This window comes from Bison bison, unplaced genomic scaffold (genome assembly GCF_000754665.1).
Source record: "Bison bison bison isolate TAMUID 2011002044 unplaced genomic scaffold, Bison_UMD1.0 scf7180017864043, whole genome shotgun sequence".
NCBI classification, from domain to species: Eukaryota; Metazoa; Chordata; class Mammalia; order Artiodactyla; family Bovidae; genus Bison; species Bison bison.
This window is the reverse complement of record NW_011494615.1, coordinates 7,232,453-7,252,833: the sequence shown is the minus strand read 5'-3', so window position 1 is coordinate 7,252,833 and position 20,381 is coordinate 7,232,453. Positions and strand designations below refer to the sequence as shown.

The window sequence follows — 20,381 nt, the reverse complement described above, 5'->3', positions numbered from 1 at the left end:
TTAGGGTTAAAATCTTCTGGGTAGTCTCATTCCCAGTCATTAGGGGGAAGAAAAGAAGAAGAAAGCAAGCAAAACAAAATACACAAACAGGAAAGTTACTTGGTTTTATATAATTTCAAAAACAAGAAACTAAGGTTTACAAATTAAAAATTCAGATTTCAAGATTAAACAAATTCTATGAGATTTGTTTTATTAATTATATACCAATTTTCATAATCTTGATTTTGTTTAAAAGGGAAAACAACTTTGCTGTTTGCATGACAGGAATAAATGGGAATGATTAGCATAATCTGTGGAAAATAGATATTTGGACATAAATAATAAAACAGGTAAGACAAGCAAGACAGGTGACAAATCACTAGCCTCAAAATCTGGTATGAATTATAAACAAAATCACTAACCTCAAATTCTGGTATGAATTATAAATAAGAACAATTATATCATCATCTAACTCAATTTTTATTTTTAAAAAGGAATAGCAGCCAAAATAATTGGTACAGGAATAGGGACATTATAACTCAGAAGATAAGCTTTAAAAAGGCAATTGTAAAGAGGAAAACACTAAAAAAAGCATTTCCATTTATAATGAAAAATTACTAGTTTGCTTATTTCCAAATATTCTACTTTGTTGGGAATCACACTAGTTGAGGCTTAAAATGACTGATTTGTGGATGTTGAAAATAGTGATGATTCCTATAGATTTTAATCTCAGAACTTTAGGATCTAAAGTTTAGTGAGTTTAGTACTGGTGGCAATATAACAAAATGCTTTTTGTGCTTCACCTACTTATTAAAAGCATGACCAGTTCAAGTTGCTTAAATTTACCAAATTATAGTTTGCTTATCAGTAAAACTGAGATTATAAAGTAGCTAAATCAGAGTTTTAATAAAACTTGAGTTTTATTAAATTCAAGGTTTAAATGAAAACATACATAAAAACAGCCCCTAGGTTTTTTTTGAAAAAAATTATTGACTGAAATACTATAAAAATGTAAATATCTGAAATAATCAAGTACATTCACCAACTGTATTGAAGCCATTAAGCCAAAAGAAGGGAAAATGTGTTTATCTAAATTCCTACTATGAAATCACAAATGTTATTCAGAAAAATGGACTATTAAAGGGAATTCAATTTATCTTTATTCTGATTTTCAAAGCATAAAGATACTTTTGATATCCACATAATATGGATTTTCATAGCAATGGTATATTGATATGGAGCAACCCATAATCTTTTTAAAAAATTCTCCTTGGTTTAGAGAACCAAGTATGAGAACATGTTGGCACATAAAGCCAAAGAACAAAACAAAACTAACACTAAAGATTAAACACAGGTCCTACTGACTTTAATTAACTGGATAGGATATTTTGCTAAAAATAGCATAAACCTCTTTAATCTCGACATATATCTCTGGTAGAAGTAAATTAAACTCCAAAACTTCAAAGCAGATTCAGTCAGGGTTCTAAAGAAGCTCACTTTATTTTTATTTTGGGAATCTTACCTGAAAAGAAATTTGTTAAACACAGTGAACTGTGATTGGCTTTTACCACTATTATATACCTCTACCTACTGTACCCTTTCAATTAGGAACTAATCATGCCTATTTATTAAATACCACGGAGTAGAAAACAAAATGCTTGGACTGAATCACCATTATTCCATATAAAGTTATGAGAAATAATATGTACAGTCAGGAAAATGCAATAGTTATAACAGAGGCAGGACAACCCTCAAGTATTTGAAAGTATAGTGTTAACAAATAATCCACCTTCTCTGTGTAAGTTACAAGGAGCAGATTTTTAAGCAATATAAAACAAGAATTTAAATTATCCAGATTTGAAATGGCTTCTAACTTTTATGAAGGATACTATGCCAAACTGAAAGAGCATAAGCAATCAATGCACCTTTTGATTCAGTAGTTTAAAAATTTATTCCAAGAAATGGCAGGAGACGTGCTGAAATATATACATGAGACTGATGGCATATGACAGCAGAAAACATGAAAGCAAGCCTAGATATTATTTAGCCATGAGTAGTTTTAAATTAGTAATTTAAGACAATGAGAAAATGGTCAGGGTTAAGTATTAATATAAAGAAAAAACGTATACAAAACTATGTAATGAAGGATGCCAATCCTGCCCTCCTAAGAAAATATCTGTATGTGTAAAAATAATGGGAAAAGTAACTATAAAAATAACTAGAACAAAGTACAGTTGATTTTGTCTTGTGTAGTGGTACTGCAGATGGTTTTTGTTCCAAATTTAATCCATGAATATATGCTGAATAATCAACCACGTATCAGGAATACTGTGAAAGGGACTGCTATACCTAAATAGTAAATTTAACTATATGACTCCCAATGTCCCTTCTAACTCAAAGATTCTACAACTCTTAAGAAAACTATCTGCAACTCATTTAAAAATCAGTAAGCCTCTGCCAAGAACAAAAAAGTTGAAAGTCATATTTTCAAAGAAGGACTGACAGCCAAGAATAGCATTAATTTCTGAAGCAATATCAGTATCTCCTGGCTAAGAGTTTTTTTCTTAGATAGAAAAATGGGCAGGGAACCTAAATGAGCTATGGCAAACAAAAGAAACAAACAAGCAAAAAACCGCAGAATGAATATGCTATTGCCAAAATAATGAGGAGGAGGAAGAGAGGAATGAAGGAAAAACGAAGGTATATCCCTTGTTTTTATCAAAAGGGCTATCACCAAAACAGACAGCATCCTCTGTATGAGTGATTAATGATGACAATCCTGAAAGCTACCTACACTCCTCTATCTGGTAGGATTACAAATCAGAGAAGGGAGTATGGTGTTAAGAAAGTCTCTGCTTCTTTAAAAAGAAATCTGATTTTATCAATTTGATTAACATCAGAATTAAGTGACTTTTAGTAGGTAAACTACAATCTCAACTTTCATCAAAGAAAAGAAAACATGAAAATCACAGCTAATTATAAACCACTGGCTCAGAGTCACAAAAATGGTAAATATGTTCACAATGCATTTTAAAGATTAATCCATTTTAAGTCAAGACAATTTCATAAAATAATTATCATAATATCACAGATTGGAAACTTATAAGTCAAAATAAAGAAAACATATTCCCCGTGTAATTAGTGAAGGTAGCCATTTGTTACAAAAGTAAGCAACCAAGAATGTCATTAACTTTATACCAGAGATAAGAATCCATACTAGACATCATGTAATAGGATATAACAACTACAGAATGAGAATATACTCCTAAAATTGCAAAACAAAAAGAAAATGATTAAATACTAAAGTATAAATTACTCAAAATATCGAGAAATTATTTATATGCATGCAAATATACATGTATATACCATACCATACCATCTTTCTTGCTAATATTAAGGATATTTAAAAGATGAAATATTTATAATAGTTTTACTATGTTTAGAATATCCTATGACGTAGAAAATAACATTTGGTTGTATAGAAAGATCAAGAAAACACAACTTATAGAACCTGGTCAAAACACAGTTTATTTTTCTTTCCTTTTTGTTTTTAATAAAAGAACTGTAGACAAAAAGAGGAAAAACAAAATCCTGAAGACTATGATTTTCCCACTAGCTATCATAAACAAGGAAAAATCTATTTTTCTAAATTATAACACATAAATTAATTAATAAAAAAAAGAGAAAGAAACTACTGTCTTTTTACCATTAAATATTTATCGTTTTTCTTATAGAATTCATTTTACTGTAAAAACCTGGCAAAACTAGCACCTTAAAAATACAGCTTTCTAATTAGTGGATGAAAAAAATACTCATAAAAAATTCAAAGATAAAAAATATGCTAAAAAGTTTATTATGATCAAAGAATATACTATGTATTGTATAACTGCCATAAAACCTGGTTTTTCCTATTTATTATTATTTAATCCAAAAAACATTTTTGAGGTAATTTTACTTGACCACCACCCATTTCCTAGTGTGACAAATTATTCAATACCCAGGATCTTTAACCATTTCTCCAATGTTAGAGTATTTTAGACTTCTGCCCTAGATAAATGTATATGAACGTTATATGAATCAGTACTTCCTTAACAACTAAAGCACCTGAAAATAGCCAAATTCTGAAAAACCTTTCTCCTTGAAAACAAAAAGACCCAAACCCCTAACACGCCCTTAAATCTCTTTTTATGGCATCTGAAAAATAAATAATCTCAAGAAAACACAAATTCACATATGTTCTGACAGGAAATATCAATATACGATATTTTAAATGTTTTCGGAAAGGCACCACATTCTTCTGAGTGCTGCAACAGATTCTCTGGCTCTGCAATCCTGCTGCAGTCATGAATAAACATATTCCTCTGTAGTTCTAAGTATGTGTGGCCATATCAAGGGCATGAGGCAAGCACATCAGATTTGAAATGGATTTACATTACCTCCAACCTTAGGGCCACCTGCTGAACCAGGCTTCCTTGCACTGTTGACAGGATTTCCGGATGTTTTAGGTGCAGGAACCTTGAAGGCCGAAGCAGCTGATGATGGCCTATTTCCATCCACTGATTCTTCATCATCAAAGCTTTTATCTGCACAAAGTGTCAGAAAAATGTATTTTAAGAGAACCAAGCTTTGCTCAATTTTCCATAAAACTCAAAAATCAAAAAAGGTATGTATAAAGTCATTACTTTCTAAGATAGATAATACAAAATAAAGCTCCTCTGAATAAGCATTTATATACTAACACTATATAAAATAACCCAGTGTAATTTAAAATCAGTTTACAATATTATCTTAGTTCTTACCTAGCTATATTAAATCAAAACATATCAAAACATAAAACCAAACCCATTAACGCTGAGTAGTAAGAAGCATTTTTCATTTCTCTGCTACTCATACAAGCATTTTCTGCCAGCTCCTCCCATAGCGCATCTTCCAGCACACCCTGCCTTATTTCTTATACCCAGATTCTGCAACTTACAATCACAGATCCGTTTGCAAATCAGTCGCCTCATTCCTCTGAAAGCTCTTAATTTCCCTCACCCTAGGATGCTCTGGATAGTTCACATGGCCAAATACAATAGATTTGATACTAATCAAAGATTCTATCAAAAATAGACAGCAACAACCACAGAACCACCACTGAGGTTTGTGCCGGCATTTTTCTTTCTCTTCCCTGCCCTAGGTGCTGTAACAGCCAATCAGCTACAAGGTGACATCATCTTATGGCAGCTACTGCCAGATGAAAGGTAAAAATTCTCCATGTATTTAAAAAAATTCTCCATGGAGCTGCAATCCTTAAGTCTATAACAAAAATTTCAAGCGTGTTCAAAATTAAAGGTTTATAAACCTAAATATGTTTCCTTCTCTTTAATTCACATAAAAATTTATACAAAGAAAAAAATAACCTTTTCTGCAATGTTTGTTCTGCTGGAGTGCTTCTTATTGCATCAGTAAAACACGGAGTATCACAGCGCTCGTTACTGTGCATAATTAACTCTGTAATCTTACAATTTGCTGTTTTTTTAGGCCACAGAAACCAAACTGAACAATGTGTTCTCATCAAAGATTCAAAAATATTCTACAAAGCTCTTTTGGACTATTTATGAATAACTACACTAGTATAACCTCCTCGTATAAAATGAACCCTCCCACCCCCAACCCACCCTCCAAATCACAAGACGCATGCATTTTACTCGTCTGAGAAGATGGTTTTCTCTAGGACCCTGCACAAACCAACCACGACAAACAAGATGGGTGAGGCAGAGAAGCAGCTTTACCAGAGGCTTCAGATCAATATGCCAGAACCTCTTCCTTTCAGTCTGCATCGCCTACCTACGCAAACACCCAAATCAGGTAAAACAGAATCATCCCTACAAACCACTGCAAGTCCAACTACTCAATGTATTAAAAAAAATACCAGACAAGTGTTAAGACTGTTTTATTTACTGGGAAAAAAAGAATCAAATAGATACCCTAATACAAACCACTTTACACTTCAGCAAGTGTTTTTCTTAAACAGTACAATTTGTAGGAAAAATGTATCTTTTAGTTAAAAAATATATACATATTTTAGCAATATGCTACTGGCAGCCAGTCTGGATCCATTAAATCTATGGAGACTGCTCTGTTAAAAAACATTAATATAATCTCAAATAAATCTTCTTTTTTTTGAGGGGGGGGACCACCACCCTATTTTTAAAACTGCAGCTAAGAAGGACAGGGTATACACACAAATCTACAGAGCGAGAGGTACTAAAACACTGAGCAGCCAGAAGTTCCCATGGAAACAGTGCTCTCTGTTCCTACACACACACAAGAATTGAAATGAGTAAATACTTCTACCACTTAAAAATAATTAACTCTTAACATTCTAAAACTATTAGGAAATTAATTTTTCCCTTTTTATCAAAGCAAGGCAGAGAAAAGTATATAAATTAAAGCACGCAGCTCAATTAATTTTCACAAAATGAATATGCTAGTGTAACCAGTCTCCAGACTAGTAGATCATTATCAATATTCTCTAAGCACCCTCACTGAATTGCCCTAAAGTCGTTATTGTCTATCAAAGCTAACTAGTCTAGTCAGTTTTGCCCATTTTTGAACTTTTATACAAAAGGAATTGAATAATAGGTACTCTAGTACCTAGTTTCTTTTCACTCAATAAAATGTTTGGAAGACAAATTTTCATTGCTTCAAGTTTTTTAGTGCATGAAATGTGCCACGAGTTATTAATATCCATTCTACTGTCGATAGACATTTGAGTTGTTGCCTAAGACTGATATAAAATAGTGCTAAGAGGTGAGCAAAATTAAAGGGTTCTAAAGCTTTCAGTATTAACGTGAAAGTAGTAAACACAGTGATTTATTTTAGGTTGCAGTAAGCCAAAGATCGGAGAAGGCAATGGCACCCCACTCCAGTACTCTTGCCTGGAAAATCCCATGGACGGAGGAGCCTGGTAGGCTGCAGTCCATGGGGTCACTAGAGTCGGACACGACTGAGTAACTTCACTTTCACTTTTCACTTTCATGCACTGGAGAAGGAAATGGCAACCCACTCCAGTGTTCTTGCCTGGAGACTCTCAGGGATGGAGGAGCCTGGTGGGCTGCCGTCTATGGGGTCGCACAGAGTCGGACACGAGTGAAGTGACTTAGCAGCAGCAGCAGCAAGCCAAAGATGCAACTTTGCGAGAGGTTACAAAGATTGTAACTTCTAAGGCAGTGGTACTCAAAATGTTGTCTCAGGCCAGCAGCTGACCATCATTTGGCAATTTGTTAGAAATGCAAATGATGAGGCCCCAACTCAAATCTAATGAATCAGAAACTCTGGATTAACAAACTCTCCTGGAGATTCTGATACAAGATCAAGTTTAAGAACTTGATAGAAACAGGCAAACTTTTTCTAAACGGCCATATAGGAAATATTATAACCTTTGCAAACCTTACATATATGTAGTCTCTCTGTGCAACTATTCAATTATGCCACTGTAGTGTTAAAGCATGATAACAATATGTAAGCAAATGAGTGTGGCTGTGTTTCAATAAATTTTATGTATAAAAACAGGAGGATGACTGGATTTAGCCTGCAAGCAACAGTATCCCTACCCCTGCTTGAGGGTAACCACTGAAATAAGAGTAAACACAGACATAAAGAAATCAAAGAAAAAATAAAACAACAAGAACGAACTGATTAATTGAAAAAAACTAGCAAACAACAAAAGACAGAGGATAAAAATAGAAATAAAAGAAAAAGGAAAAATCAAATCAAATATATCAGTAACTACTTTATTTTTTTAAAAATTTTCCGGACCGGCCGGCACGCAGCACAACTCTTAAGATCAGCTGACTCGGCGCCCACAGCAGGCTGTCAAGAGCGTCAGGTGACGCGCAAGCGGCTCACGTGACCACGACGGGGCGGGGCTCCGTTTCCAGACCCAGTAACTACTTTAAAAGTAAATGAACTAAATAGTTCAAGTACAAGACCAAGACTGAACCTGTATTTAAAAACAGGTTGCTTAAATGAGAGATATATCTTACATATAAGGGTCACAAAAAAGTTAAAAGTAGAAGGAAGAAACAGACCATTATAAACTTGAACCAAAAGGTTCGTGTAGATATAATAATTTCAAACAAAGCAATTTGAATGAGCATTACTAGAGACTTTTTAATAATGATGAAGGAGCCCAACCCAATAGGGGTAAAAAATCAGAACTCTACAGTTTTATGCACTCATATACATTTCTCTTCAAGAAAATCAGAGATAACAAGGGAACATTTCATGCAAAGATGGGCTCAATAAAGGACAGAAACGGTATGGACCTGACAGATGCAGAAGATATTAAGAAGAAGTGGCACAAATACACAGAAGAACTGTACAAAAAAGACTCAAACTCATGTCCTTTGAGTCAGTGATGCCATCCAACCGTCTTCTGCTCTGTCATCCCCTTCTCCTCCCTCTGTCAATCGTTCCCAGCATCAGGGTCTTTTCAAATGAGCCAGTTCTTCATATCAAGTGACCAAAGTATTGGAGTTTCAGCTTCAACATCAGTCCTTCAAATGAACACCCAACTGATTTTCTTTAGGATGGACTGGTTGGATCTCCTTGCAGTCCAAGGGACTGTCAAGAGTATTCTCCAATACCACAGTTCAAAAGCATCAGTTCTTCAGTGCTCAGCTTTCTTTACAGGCCAACTCTCACATCCATACATGACTACGGGAAAAACCATAGCCTTGACTAGACAGACCTTTGTTGGCAAAGTTAATGTCTCTGCTTTCCAACACGCTGTCTAGGTTGGTCATAACTTTCCTTCCAAGGAGTAAGCGTCTTTTAATTTCATGGCTATAGTCACCATCTGCAGTGATTTTGGAGCCCACAAGATCAAGTCTCTCACTGTTTCCACTGTTTGTCCATCTATTTCCCATGAAGTGATGGGACTAGATGCCATGATCTTAGTTTTCTGAATCTTGAGCTTTAAGCCAATTTTTTCACTCTCCTCTTTCACTTTCATCAAGAGGCTCTTTAGTTCTTCTGCACTTTCTGCCATAAGGGTGGTGTCATCTGCATATCTGAGGTTGTTGATTATTTCTCCCGTTAATCTTGATTCCAGCTTGTGCTTCATCCAGCCCCGTGTTTCTCATGATGTACTCTGCATAGAAGTTAAATAAGCAGGGTGACAATATACAGCTTTGATGTACTCCTTTCCCAATTTGGAACCAGTCTGTTGTTCCATGTCTAGTCCTAGCTATTGCTTCTTGACCTGCATACAGATTTCTCAGGAGGCAGGTAAGGTGGTCTGGTATTTCCATCTCTTGAAGAATTTTCCACAGCTTGTTGTGATCCACACAGTCAAAAGCTTTGGTGTAGTCAATAAAGTAGATGTTTTTCTGGAACTCTTGCTTTTTTGATGATCCAATGGATGTTGCCAATTTGATCTCTGGTTCCTCTGCCTTTTCTAAATCCAGCTTGAACATATGGAAGTTCATGGTTCAAGCACTGTTGAAGCCTGGCTTGGAGGATTTTGAGCATTACTTTACTAGCATGTGAGATGAGTGCAATTGTGCAGTAGTTTGAACATTCTTTGGCGTTGCCTTTCTTTGGGATTGGAATGAAAACTGACCTTTTCCAGTCCTGTGGCCACTGCTGAGTTTTCCAAATTTGCTGGCATATTGAGTGCAGCACTTTCGCAGCATCATCTTTTAGGTTTTGAAATAGCTCAGCTGGAATTCCATCACTTCCACTAGCTTTGTTTGTAGTGATGCTTCCTAAGGCCCACTTGACTTTGCATTCCAGGACGTCTGGCTCTAGGTGAGTGATCACACATCGTGGTTATCTGGGTCATGAAGATTTTTCTTGTACAGTTCTTCTGTGTATTCTTGCACCTCATCTTAGTATCTTCTGCTTCTGTTAGGTCTATACCATTTCTATCCGTTCAACTTCAGCTTCTTCAGCATTACTGGTTGGGGCCTAGACTTGGATTATTGTACCCACTTTGCATGAAATATTCCCTTGGTATCTCTAATTATCTTGAAGAGATCTCTAGTCTTTCCTATTCTATTGTTTTCCTCTATATCTTTGCATTGATCACTGATGAAGTCTTTCTTATCTCTCCTTGCTATTCTATGGAACTCTGCATTCAAATGGGTATATCATTTCTTTTCTTCTTTGCCTTTCAATTCTCTTCTTTTCACAGTTATTTTTAAGGCCTCCTCAGAAAACTCTTTTGCCCTTTTGTATTCTTTCTTCTTTGGGATGGTTTTGATTACTGCCTCCTGTAGGATGTCAGGAACCTCCGCCCATACTTTTTCAGGCACTCTGTCTATCAGATGTAATCCCTTGAATCTATTTCTCACTTCCACTGTATAATCATAAGGGATTTGATTTAGGTCATACCTGAATGGTCTAGTGGTTTTCCCTACCTTCTTCAATTTAAGTCTGAATTTGGCAATAAGGAGTTCATGATCTAAGCCACAGTTAGCTTCACGTCTTGTTTTTGTTTACTGTATACAGCTTCTCCATCTTCAGTGGCAAAGAATATAATCAATCTGATTTCGGTACTGACCATCTCATGATGTTCATGTATAGAGTTGTCTCTTGTGTCAAAAAAGGTCCATCTAGTCAAGGCTATGGTTTTTCCAGTGGTCATGTATGCATGTGAGAGTTGGACTATAAGGTAAGCTGAGTGCTGAAGAATTGATGCTTTTGAACTGTGGTGTTGGAGAAGACTCTTGAGAATCCCTTGGACTGCAAGGAGATCCAACCATTCCATCCTAAAGGAGATCAGTCCTGGGTGTTCACTGAAAGGACGGATGCTGAAGCTGAAACTCCAATATTTTGGCCACCTGATGCGAAGAGCTGACTCACTGGAAGAGATCCTGATGCTCGGAAAGATTGAGGGAAGGAGGAGAAGGGGATGACAGAGGATGAGATGGTTGGATGGCATCACCGACTCAATGGACATGGGTTTGGGTGGGACTCCGGGAGTTGTTGATGGACAGAGAGGCCTAGTGTGCTGTGGTTCATGGGGTCACAAAGAGTCTTGGACATGACTGAGCGACTGAACTGAACCGAACTGATGTTGTTGGAAGAGGGTGTTTGCTATGACCCGTGCATTCTCTTGACAAAACTCTGTTAGCCTTTGCCCTGCTTCATTTTGCACTCCAAGGGCAAATTTGCCTGTTACTCCATGTATCTCATGACTTCCTACTTTTGCATTCCAGTCTCCTATAATGAAAAGGACATCTTTTTTGGGCGTTAGTTCTAGAAGGTTTTGTAGGTCTTTGTAGAACCATTCAACTTAAGCTTCTCCAGCATTACTGGTTGGGGAATAGACTTGGATTACTGCGATATTGAATGGTTTCCCTTGGAAACGAACAGAGATCATTCTGTCGTTCTTGAGATTGCACCCAAGTACTTCATTTCAGACTCTTTTGTTGACTATGAGGTCTACTCCATTTTTTTCTAAGGGATTCTTGCCCATAGTAGTAGATATAATGGTCATCTGAGTGTTACTAGGTTATCTAAAATGAAACTAAACGCAAACAAATATAAAAACTGGATAAAACGTACACTTAAAAAAGTTTTCTTGGGGCTTCTCTGATGGTCCCGTGGTTAAGAACCACTTTCCAATGCAAGGGATGTGGGTTGGATCTCTGGTCGGGGAACTAAGATCCCACATGCCTTGGGGCAACTAAGCCCTTAGGTCACAACTACTGAGCCCTGGCACCACAATTAGAGAGTCCTTGAGCTGCTAGGAAAGATCCGTGTGCCACAACTAAGCACCAACACAACCAAAACAAAACAAATAAAAATAAACACTTTTTAAACAATTAAAGTCTTCTTAATAACCTGACAAACAGTAAGAAATACAAAGACAAAACTTGTACTTTTGAAGGTCTATAGGGAAAAGGAAGCAGAATTTAAGACTCACATAAGATATAAAATATTAATAGACTTTTTCCACCAAAAACTGGAGTACCAAATGACTACTTGCAAGGTTAAAGTGAACTAAAAATAAACCCTTACCCTCTCATAGTCTTTTATTCTTTTCAAACTTTTCTCAAAAGACAGCAATAGAGAAAAAATCAGGAGGACTTCATCAAGGTCAACTACTTGGACAGCTGAGACACCCAAGGCCCTTAAACTCAGTAGGCTCACACTAGTAGTACTCCCAAGCAAAAGCCAAAGCAAATGCAGAATTTTCCTGGAAGAAAGTCTCTGGCCCACAAATTTATACCAATGGCTGATTCATGCTGATGTATGGCAGAAACCAACACAACATTGTAAAGCAATTATTCTCCAATTAAAAATAAATAGAAAAAATTTTAAAGTCTCTGGCCTCATATTTTTCGCACAAATAAATTTCCAAATGTCACTTGGCGTGACAGGTAATAAGACACCATGAGAAAGAATAAACAGAAAGAAACAGACAGCAGGAATAGATCCCAGAATTATCAAGATCCTGTCTAGCATTCCAAATTCAAATCTGAGAATTCTTAAGCATAGACTATGAAGTATCTACATTTGGAAGTTTTTACTAGGCAAGCTTGAAAATAACTTCAGGGGTCAGAAAAATATTTTTAAAAGTGGACACAGATTTTAAAAAAATAAATAGAACTTCTAAAAATAAAAATACAATAACTGAAATTTAAATTCAGTAGGCAGGCATAATAGTAGACTAGACACAGCTCAAGGGATCATTAGTGAACTAAAAGAAAAATCAGAAAAAAAAATCACCTAGGATACATACAGTAGGTACTTTAATATTTACTGAATAAACCAAAAAAAGGATCAAATACAAAAAGCAACCTATAAATCATGATTATGTTGACACTTCTGTTCTCACTTCAATGTTTCAAATGACAATACTATGGTTTGGTGCAGAAACTGAGAAGGATGAATATATTAAAAAGAACTAGGAGACAGAAACTAATAAAGTGAGTAGGCTGCAGTGGTAATACACATGATGGAAAAGGAGAGAAGGTGGTAAGAGCAGGAAAATGAGATGAAGATGGAAGAGGAGATGACAGAAGAGGATGAGACCAGGAAGAAGAGATGGTAACAGAAGGGAGGAGGGGGAGAAATAAAAGGGGAGGAGAAGGAAAAGAGGGAAACAGAGGATAAGGAAATGGAGGTGGAGAAAAGAGGAGGAAGGGGATAAGAAAAAAGACAGGGGGAGGGACAGGCAGAAATTGAGGGGGAGGGAAAAAAGAAGCCCAAGTTCGATAAGGCTTTACCTTTTGTTTCCTAAATTCAACACTTGCAAACAGTCCTCAGCAAGCACTGAGGTATTACAGGCCCACAATCCTGTATATGCATTCCTGAAAGCCAAAAATCTCTGGAAGTCCAGTTTCAGCTTGCTTTGTCTTTTTAAATTCATTTGGTGGCAAAATGTGAACTGATTTGAACTCAGTTTATAGCAAAATATGATCCGATTTGACGAGAGACTATTTATTGTCTTATTTTACTCACTGTGAATTTGCATACATTTGACTGCAAAAAATATTAATGTACTTGATTACAAGGGACTGTCTCAGACCCAAGTAGAGTTGTTATATAAGGATGCATGGTGTATGAACATATTGTTTTTCTATACTCTGACATATTCTGAATTCCAAAACACAACTGGTCTACAAGGTTTCCGAGAAGAAACAGTAAATTCATATTACTATAAGTCCCTTCCCTTTTTCCTTCCAATGAAAGTCATATATTTTATATGGCTATTTAAACATTCTACTTCACTTTTATGGGTACATATATTCCAAAATCTGCAATTTCTGCTTCTGAATCCATATAAAAGATTAAAAACTTCTCCATTTTACATGGCAAACAAAAGAGCGAGCCAAAACTTTATACCATTTCTCAAAAACAGGAATTAATTGGGTGTGGATTTTCTTCAGTAAACCAACTAGTTCAGTTAAGAACCCACATCATGGATTTTCATGCACAAAATACACTGTTTCAAATTAAGTAGTTTCTTACACCAAAGTTCCTCTTTTCACTTGAAGCTATATCCTTCCTTATTCTAATTAAAACAATGAGTAAAGGGACTTTGGATTACTAAACTGTTTTACACTTTTACATATCAGTTATGACCACGGTCATAGCTAAATTAGCAACTGAGATTAGTAAACAATAATCCAAAATATTTTGGTTGTCCACTCTCCACTCAGCTGTTACAACAAGATACTCTCTTGGCTTCCCTCTGACCTCACAAGTCCCTGTAGCTCAGTATCTTTCTCCTCCACTCAGCCACTAAATGGTAAATATCCTCTTCTCCAGACAATACACTTTATGAGTAGTTTCATCCATTCTCAATAGTTTTAAACATCTTCTGTATACGCTGGCAACTCTCAAATGCTTTTTCTTCAACAAAGAAAAAGAAAAAGATATGAACAGAGGATTAAGAGATCTATTAATAACTGCAATGGTGAACCTTGTTTGAATCTTAATTCAAACCTTCAGATTATCTGAAGAATTATGGGTAGAAGTTTGTGACATTGTATAGGAGGCAGCAATCAAGACCCTTCCCCAAAAAAAGAAACACAAAAAGGCAAAATGGTTGTCTGAGGAGGCCTTACAAATACCTGAGAAAAGAAGAGAAGCGAAAGGTAAAAGAGAAAAGGAAAGATATACCCAATTTGAATGTAGAGTTCCAAGAACAGCAAAGAGACATATGAAAGCCTTTCTCAGTGATCAATGCAAAGAAATAGAGGAAAACAATAGAATGGGAAAGACTAGAGATCTCTTCAAGACAATCAGAGATACCAAGGGAACATTTCATGCAAAGATGGGCACAATAAAGGACAGAAATGCTATGGACCTAACAGCAGCAGAGAATATCAAGAAGAGGTGGTAAGAATACACAGAAGAACTATACAAAAGGATCTTCATGACCTAGATAACCACGATGGTGTGATCACTCTCCAAGAACCAGACAGCCTAGAATGAGAAGTCAAGAGGGCCTTAGGAAGCATCACTACGAACGAAGCTGGTGGAGGTGATGGAATTCCAACTGAGCTATTTCAAAACCTAAAAGATAATGCTGTGAAAGTGCTGTACTCAATATGCCAGCAAATTTGGAAAACTCAGCAGTGGCCACAGGACTGGAAAAGGTCAGTTTTCATTCCAATCCCAAAGAAAGGTAATGCCAAAGAATGCTCAAACTACTGCACAATTGCACTCATTTCACATGCTAGTAAAGTAATGCTCAAAATCCTCCAAGCCAGGCTTCAACAATACGTGAACCATGAACTTCCAGATATTCAAGCTGGATATGGAAAAGGCAGAGGAATCAGAGATCAAATTGCCAACATCCGATGGATCATCGAAAAAGCAAGAGAGTTCCAGAAAAACATCTACTTCTGCATTATTGACTATGCCAAAGCCTTCAACTGTGTGGATCACAACAAATTGTGGAAAATTTTTCAAGAGATGGGAATACTAGACCACCTTACCTGCCTCCTGAGAAATCTGTATGCAGGTCAAGAAGTAATATCTAGGACTGGACATGAAACAACAGACTGGTTCCAAATTGGGAAAGAAGTACATCAAGGCTGTATACTGTTACCCAGCTTATTTAACTTATATGTACAGTACATCGTGAGAAATGCCAGGCTGGATGAAGCACAAGCTGGAATCAAAATTGCCGGGAGAAATACCAATAACCTCAGATATGCAGACCACCCTTACAGCAGAAAGTGCAGAAGAACTAAAGAGCCTCTTGATGAAAGTGAAAGGAGAGTGAAAAAGTTGGCTGAAAACTCAACATTCAGAAGACTAAGATCATGGCATCCAGTCCCATCACTTCATGGCAAACAGACGGGGAAACAATGGAAACAGTGAGAGACTTGATTTTTGGGGGCTTCAAAAATCACTGCAGATGGCGACTGCAGCCATGAAATTAAAAGATGCCTGCTCCTTGGAAGAAAAGCTATGATCAACCTAGAGAGCATGTTAAAAAGCAGAGACATTACTTTGCCAACAAACATCTGTCTAGTCAAAGCTATAATTTTTCCAGTAGTCATGTACGGATGTGAGAGTTAGACCATAAGGAAAGCTGAGCGTGGAAGAATTGATGCTTTTGAACTGTGGTGCTGGAGAAGACTCTTGAGAGTCCCTTGGACTGCAAGGAGATCAAACCAGTCAATCCTAAAGGAAATGAGTCCTGAATATTCATTGGAAGTCCTGAATATTCACTGAAGCTGAAGCTCCAATACTCTGGCCACCTGATGTGAAGAACTGACTCACTGGAAAAGACCCTGATGCTGGGAAAGATTGAAGGTGGGAGGAGAAGGGGATAACAGTTGAGATGGTTGGATGTCGTCACCAACTGGATGGACATGAGTTTGAGTAAGCTCCAGGAGTTGGTGATTGACAGGGAAGCCTGGCGTGCTGCAGTCCATGGGGTTGCAAAGAATCGGACATGACTTAGTGACTGAACTGAACTCAAACCATTAAAAGGCATGTATGGAATAATCACAGAAATGTGAACACTGAGTATTTGATACTGTGGGTTAATTTTTTAGATGTGAAATGGTCATATAATTGTTTTATAAAAAGATGTTTTACTTTGTTTTACATATGTGAAGGAGTGCGTGTGCCTACGTGCAAACAAACACATCCCAGTCCAGCAGGAGAATAAAGCTGGAGCAGATAGACAGGGATACAGATGAATAAAGATCACCTATATACTGATAATTTCTTGAAGCTGGATAATGGGTGGTAAGGGAGGTTTGTTACCATATATTCTCTATTTCTGGGTATGTTTGAAATTTTTCCTTAAATAATTGTGGTAATTTGAATCACTTTACTCTCTTGCTCAAGACCCTACAATGAAACCCCAATAAAATGATAAGCAACACCGTAAGAGCAAAGAAAATGAAGCAGAGCAGAGAGTATGTGAAATCAGCACCTATAGATAGGAACGATTTCCTATAAGATGCAAATAAAAAGGATACCATTTTGAAGAATAGTATCACAGAAAAGCTGCAACTCAGAATTCTCTGAAACAGCAGAGAGAACTCATTTACCTTGCAGAATGACAGAGAAGCAACAATTTCTAAGCCTGTAAGTACAGGGCTGATTAGCAAGAACAACTGGAAACCCATGGAATGATTTCATCATTAAGCTTGTCCCACCCTCAACTCAGGGAGTTCAACATTTTGCATATAGGTAAGCAAGTGACTCTGTAAAAACCAGAAAACGAAAAGTCAGTTTTTTGAACCATTTAAACTTCTGTTTGCCAAAATTAAAATTTAATAGAACTAGATGAGAAAATCAAGGAAATCTCCCAGAACAGAGAATAAAAGGAAAAAACATAAAACTTAAGACAAAACATAAAAGACACAGTGACTCAATCTAGGAGGTTCAATATCTGACTGTAAGCAATTCCATAAAGTGAGACTAAAACGAATTAAGGGGAGAAACTTATTATTATTAAAAGAAAAACAAAACAAGACGACTTCCTAGGGCTAAAAAAAACCCACGAGCTTACAGAAGTAAAATAATCAAGTACTCATACTCCAATAAAATTTTTAAAAATACGTAAAATAATCCAACAGTAACAATAAAGAATGCCTTCAATTTAAACTAAAATAAAAAAAATTAGTAAAATGATTAGAAATTGAAAATCAAAGTGCTTCAAAACAAAATAATCACCAGATTTCAATATTCACAGGAAAATACCATGTTCAATAGCACAGTTAATCTTAGTTACTTCTTAGTTATTAAAAATGAAGTCTATTCCATACAAAGTTTAAGAGAAGCCAAAAAACTTGGTAGTCTCTTAAAATTTCTAGGTAGATATTAACTCACTAGAGTTAGTCGCTCAGTTGTGTCCCACTCTTTGCGACTCCATGGACTATAGCCCACCAGGCTCCTCTGTCCATGGAATTCTCCAGGCAAGAATACTGGATTGGGTTGCCATTCCTTTCTCCAGGGGATCTTCCCAACCAGGAATTGAACCCAGGTCTCCTGCACTGCAGGCAGATTCTTTATCATCTAAACCACCAGGGAAGCTCTATTAAATAACTAGTTAAAAGATATTTGAAGACTCTTACTCTCTTTGTCAAAGGCATCTTTAAAAATTCAAGACCTTCTACTGGCACAAAAACAGAAATACAGACTAAAGGAACAAGACAGAAAGCCAAAAGATAAACTCACACACCTACAGACACCTTATTTTTGACAAAAGAGGCAAGAATATACAATAGGGCAAGGACAGTCTCTTCAGTAAGTGGTGTTGGGAAAACTGGATAGCTATATGTAAAAGAATGAAATTAGAACACTTCCCAACACCGTATACAAAGATAAACTCAAAATGGATTAAAGACCTAAATATAGGACCAGAAACTATAAAACTCCTAGAGGAAAACACAGGCAGAACACTCTATGACATAAATCACAGCAAAATCATCTATGACCCACCCCTAGAGTAAATGGGAGGGAACACGGGTAAACCTATGGCTGATTCATGTTGATATTTGGTAGAAACCAATGCAATAGTATAAAACAATTATCATTCAATTAAAAATAAATAAAAACAAAAACAAACAAGTAGGACCTAACTAAACTTAAAAGCTTTTGCACAGCAAATGAAACTATAAACTATTCACATATAAAGGTGAAAAGACAACCAACCCTCAGAATGGGAAAAAATAACAGCGAATGAAACAACTCACAAAGAATTAATTTCAAAACTGTATGAGCAGCTCATACAAGTCAACACCAAAAAAAAACACAATCAAAAAATAGGCAAAAGACTTAAACTGACATTTCTCCAAAGACATACAGATGGCCAACACAGGAAAAGATGCTTAACATCACTCATTATTAGAGAAATGCAAATCAAAACTACAATGAGATATCACCACACACCGGTCAGAATGGCTAATCATCAAAAAATCTACGAACAATAAATGCTGGAGAGGTTGTAGAGAAAAGGAAACCCTCTTGCACTGTTGGTGGGAATGCAAGTTGATACAGTCACTGTGGAGAACAGTGTGGAGAGTCCTTAAAAAACTAGGAATAAAGCCAGGAATATGACCCAGCAATTCCACTAATTCTGAGGAAACCAAAAACACCTGTAAGTCAATGTTCGTTGCAGTTCTATTTGCAGTAGCTAGGACATGGAAGCAACCTAGATGTCCACTGACAGATGAATGGATAAAGAAGCGGTGTTACATATACAACGGACTATTACTCAGCCATAAAAAGGAACGCATTTGAGACAGTCCTAATAAGGTGGATGAACCTAGAGCCTGTTATACAGAATGAAGTATGTCAGAAAGAGAAAAACAATCATCACATCCTAACACATATATATCGAATCTAGAAAGATAGTACTGAAGAGCCTATTTGCAAGTGGCAATGGAGACACAGACATTGGGAACAGACTTATGGACACAGTTCAGTGCGGGGAAGGAGAGGGTGGGCGGTACGGAGAGAGTAACATGGAAACATACATTACCATATGTAAAACAGACAGCCAATAGGAATTTGCTGTATGACTCAGGGAACTCAAACTGGGGCTCAATAAGCACCTAGAGGAAAGAGGGAGGGAGACAGGTGGGACGTTCAAATGGGACGGAACATGGGTAAACCTACGGTTGATTAATGTTGATATTTGGTAGAAATCAATGCAATACTAGAAAACAATTATCCTTCAATTAAAAATAATTTAAAAAATTCAAGACCTTCAGTAATTCTGTGAAGTAAAAGGACAAACACAATTTAAATCACTATTTGGTATTAATAAAATTAAATAATGATGTATTTCATAATAACCATAATATCAAACTAAACAATATATGAGGCTCATAGTAAGGATTATTTAAAACCTTTAAAATGTCATTATTGTAGGTAGTTAAAATTTCACCACAGCTACAGGTTGGTTACAACAGCTGTCAAGAACATCAACTACATATTCTACATGTACAAAGAAAAGATGTAAACCTTTTCATGAAAAATCAGGTTCATGAGCAACATCATGTTTGCAGATATGTTGCTATTGATGTCCAACACTTTGCACCCAGATGGGTAAACGGGTCTGTTTCAAGAAGATTTTCAATCTTAGTAACTACTACCCTCCTGCCTTTATTGCTGTTGAATGCCCAAATTTTTTTCTCACTTCTAATTTACTTCCTCTCGTCATAGCCATTTTTCCCCCTTATTGCTCCTAGAAGAAAAGTTTGCCCCTTTGGCCAGTAAGTTAAAGGACTGCTTCTTTCAGTGCCTTAAATTGTTGACTCCGAGTGTATCACGTAGAACAGTCAAGGGTTTGGAAGGAGAGAAATCTATTCAGCATTAATTTCTTGCTATTGTTCTTGATCCCCCAAACCAGTAGTTACATGTCAGATAAGAATGGTCCCAAAAGGCTAAGGGAAAGCCAAGGTTATATCATCCATTGTTTG

The 20,381-nt window shown here is 36.4% G+C and overlaps 1 protein-coding gene across 1 annotated transcript in view; it reads right to left on the bottom strand.

Moving 5' to 3' along the window:
- The window catches only part of CLASP2 (cytoplasmic linker associated protein 2), a 175,513-nt gene that overhangs the window by 115,540 nt on the left and 39,592 nt on the right, over positions 1–20,381 (bottom strand). The window contains exon 8 of the mRNA XM_010835579.1: positions 4,416–4,562. Within this exon, the coding sequence (XP_010833881.1) occupies positions 4,416–4,562 (147 nt within the window). The remainder of the gene's footprint in view (positions 1–4,415; positions 4,563–20,381) is intronic.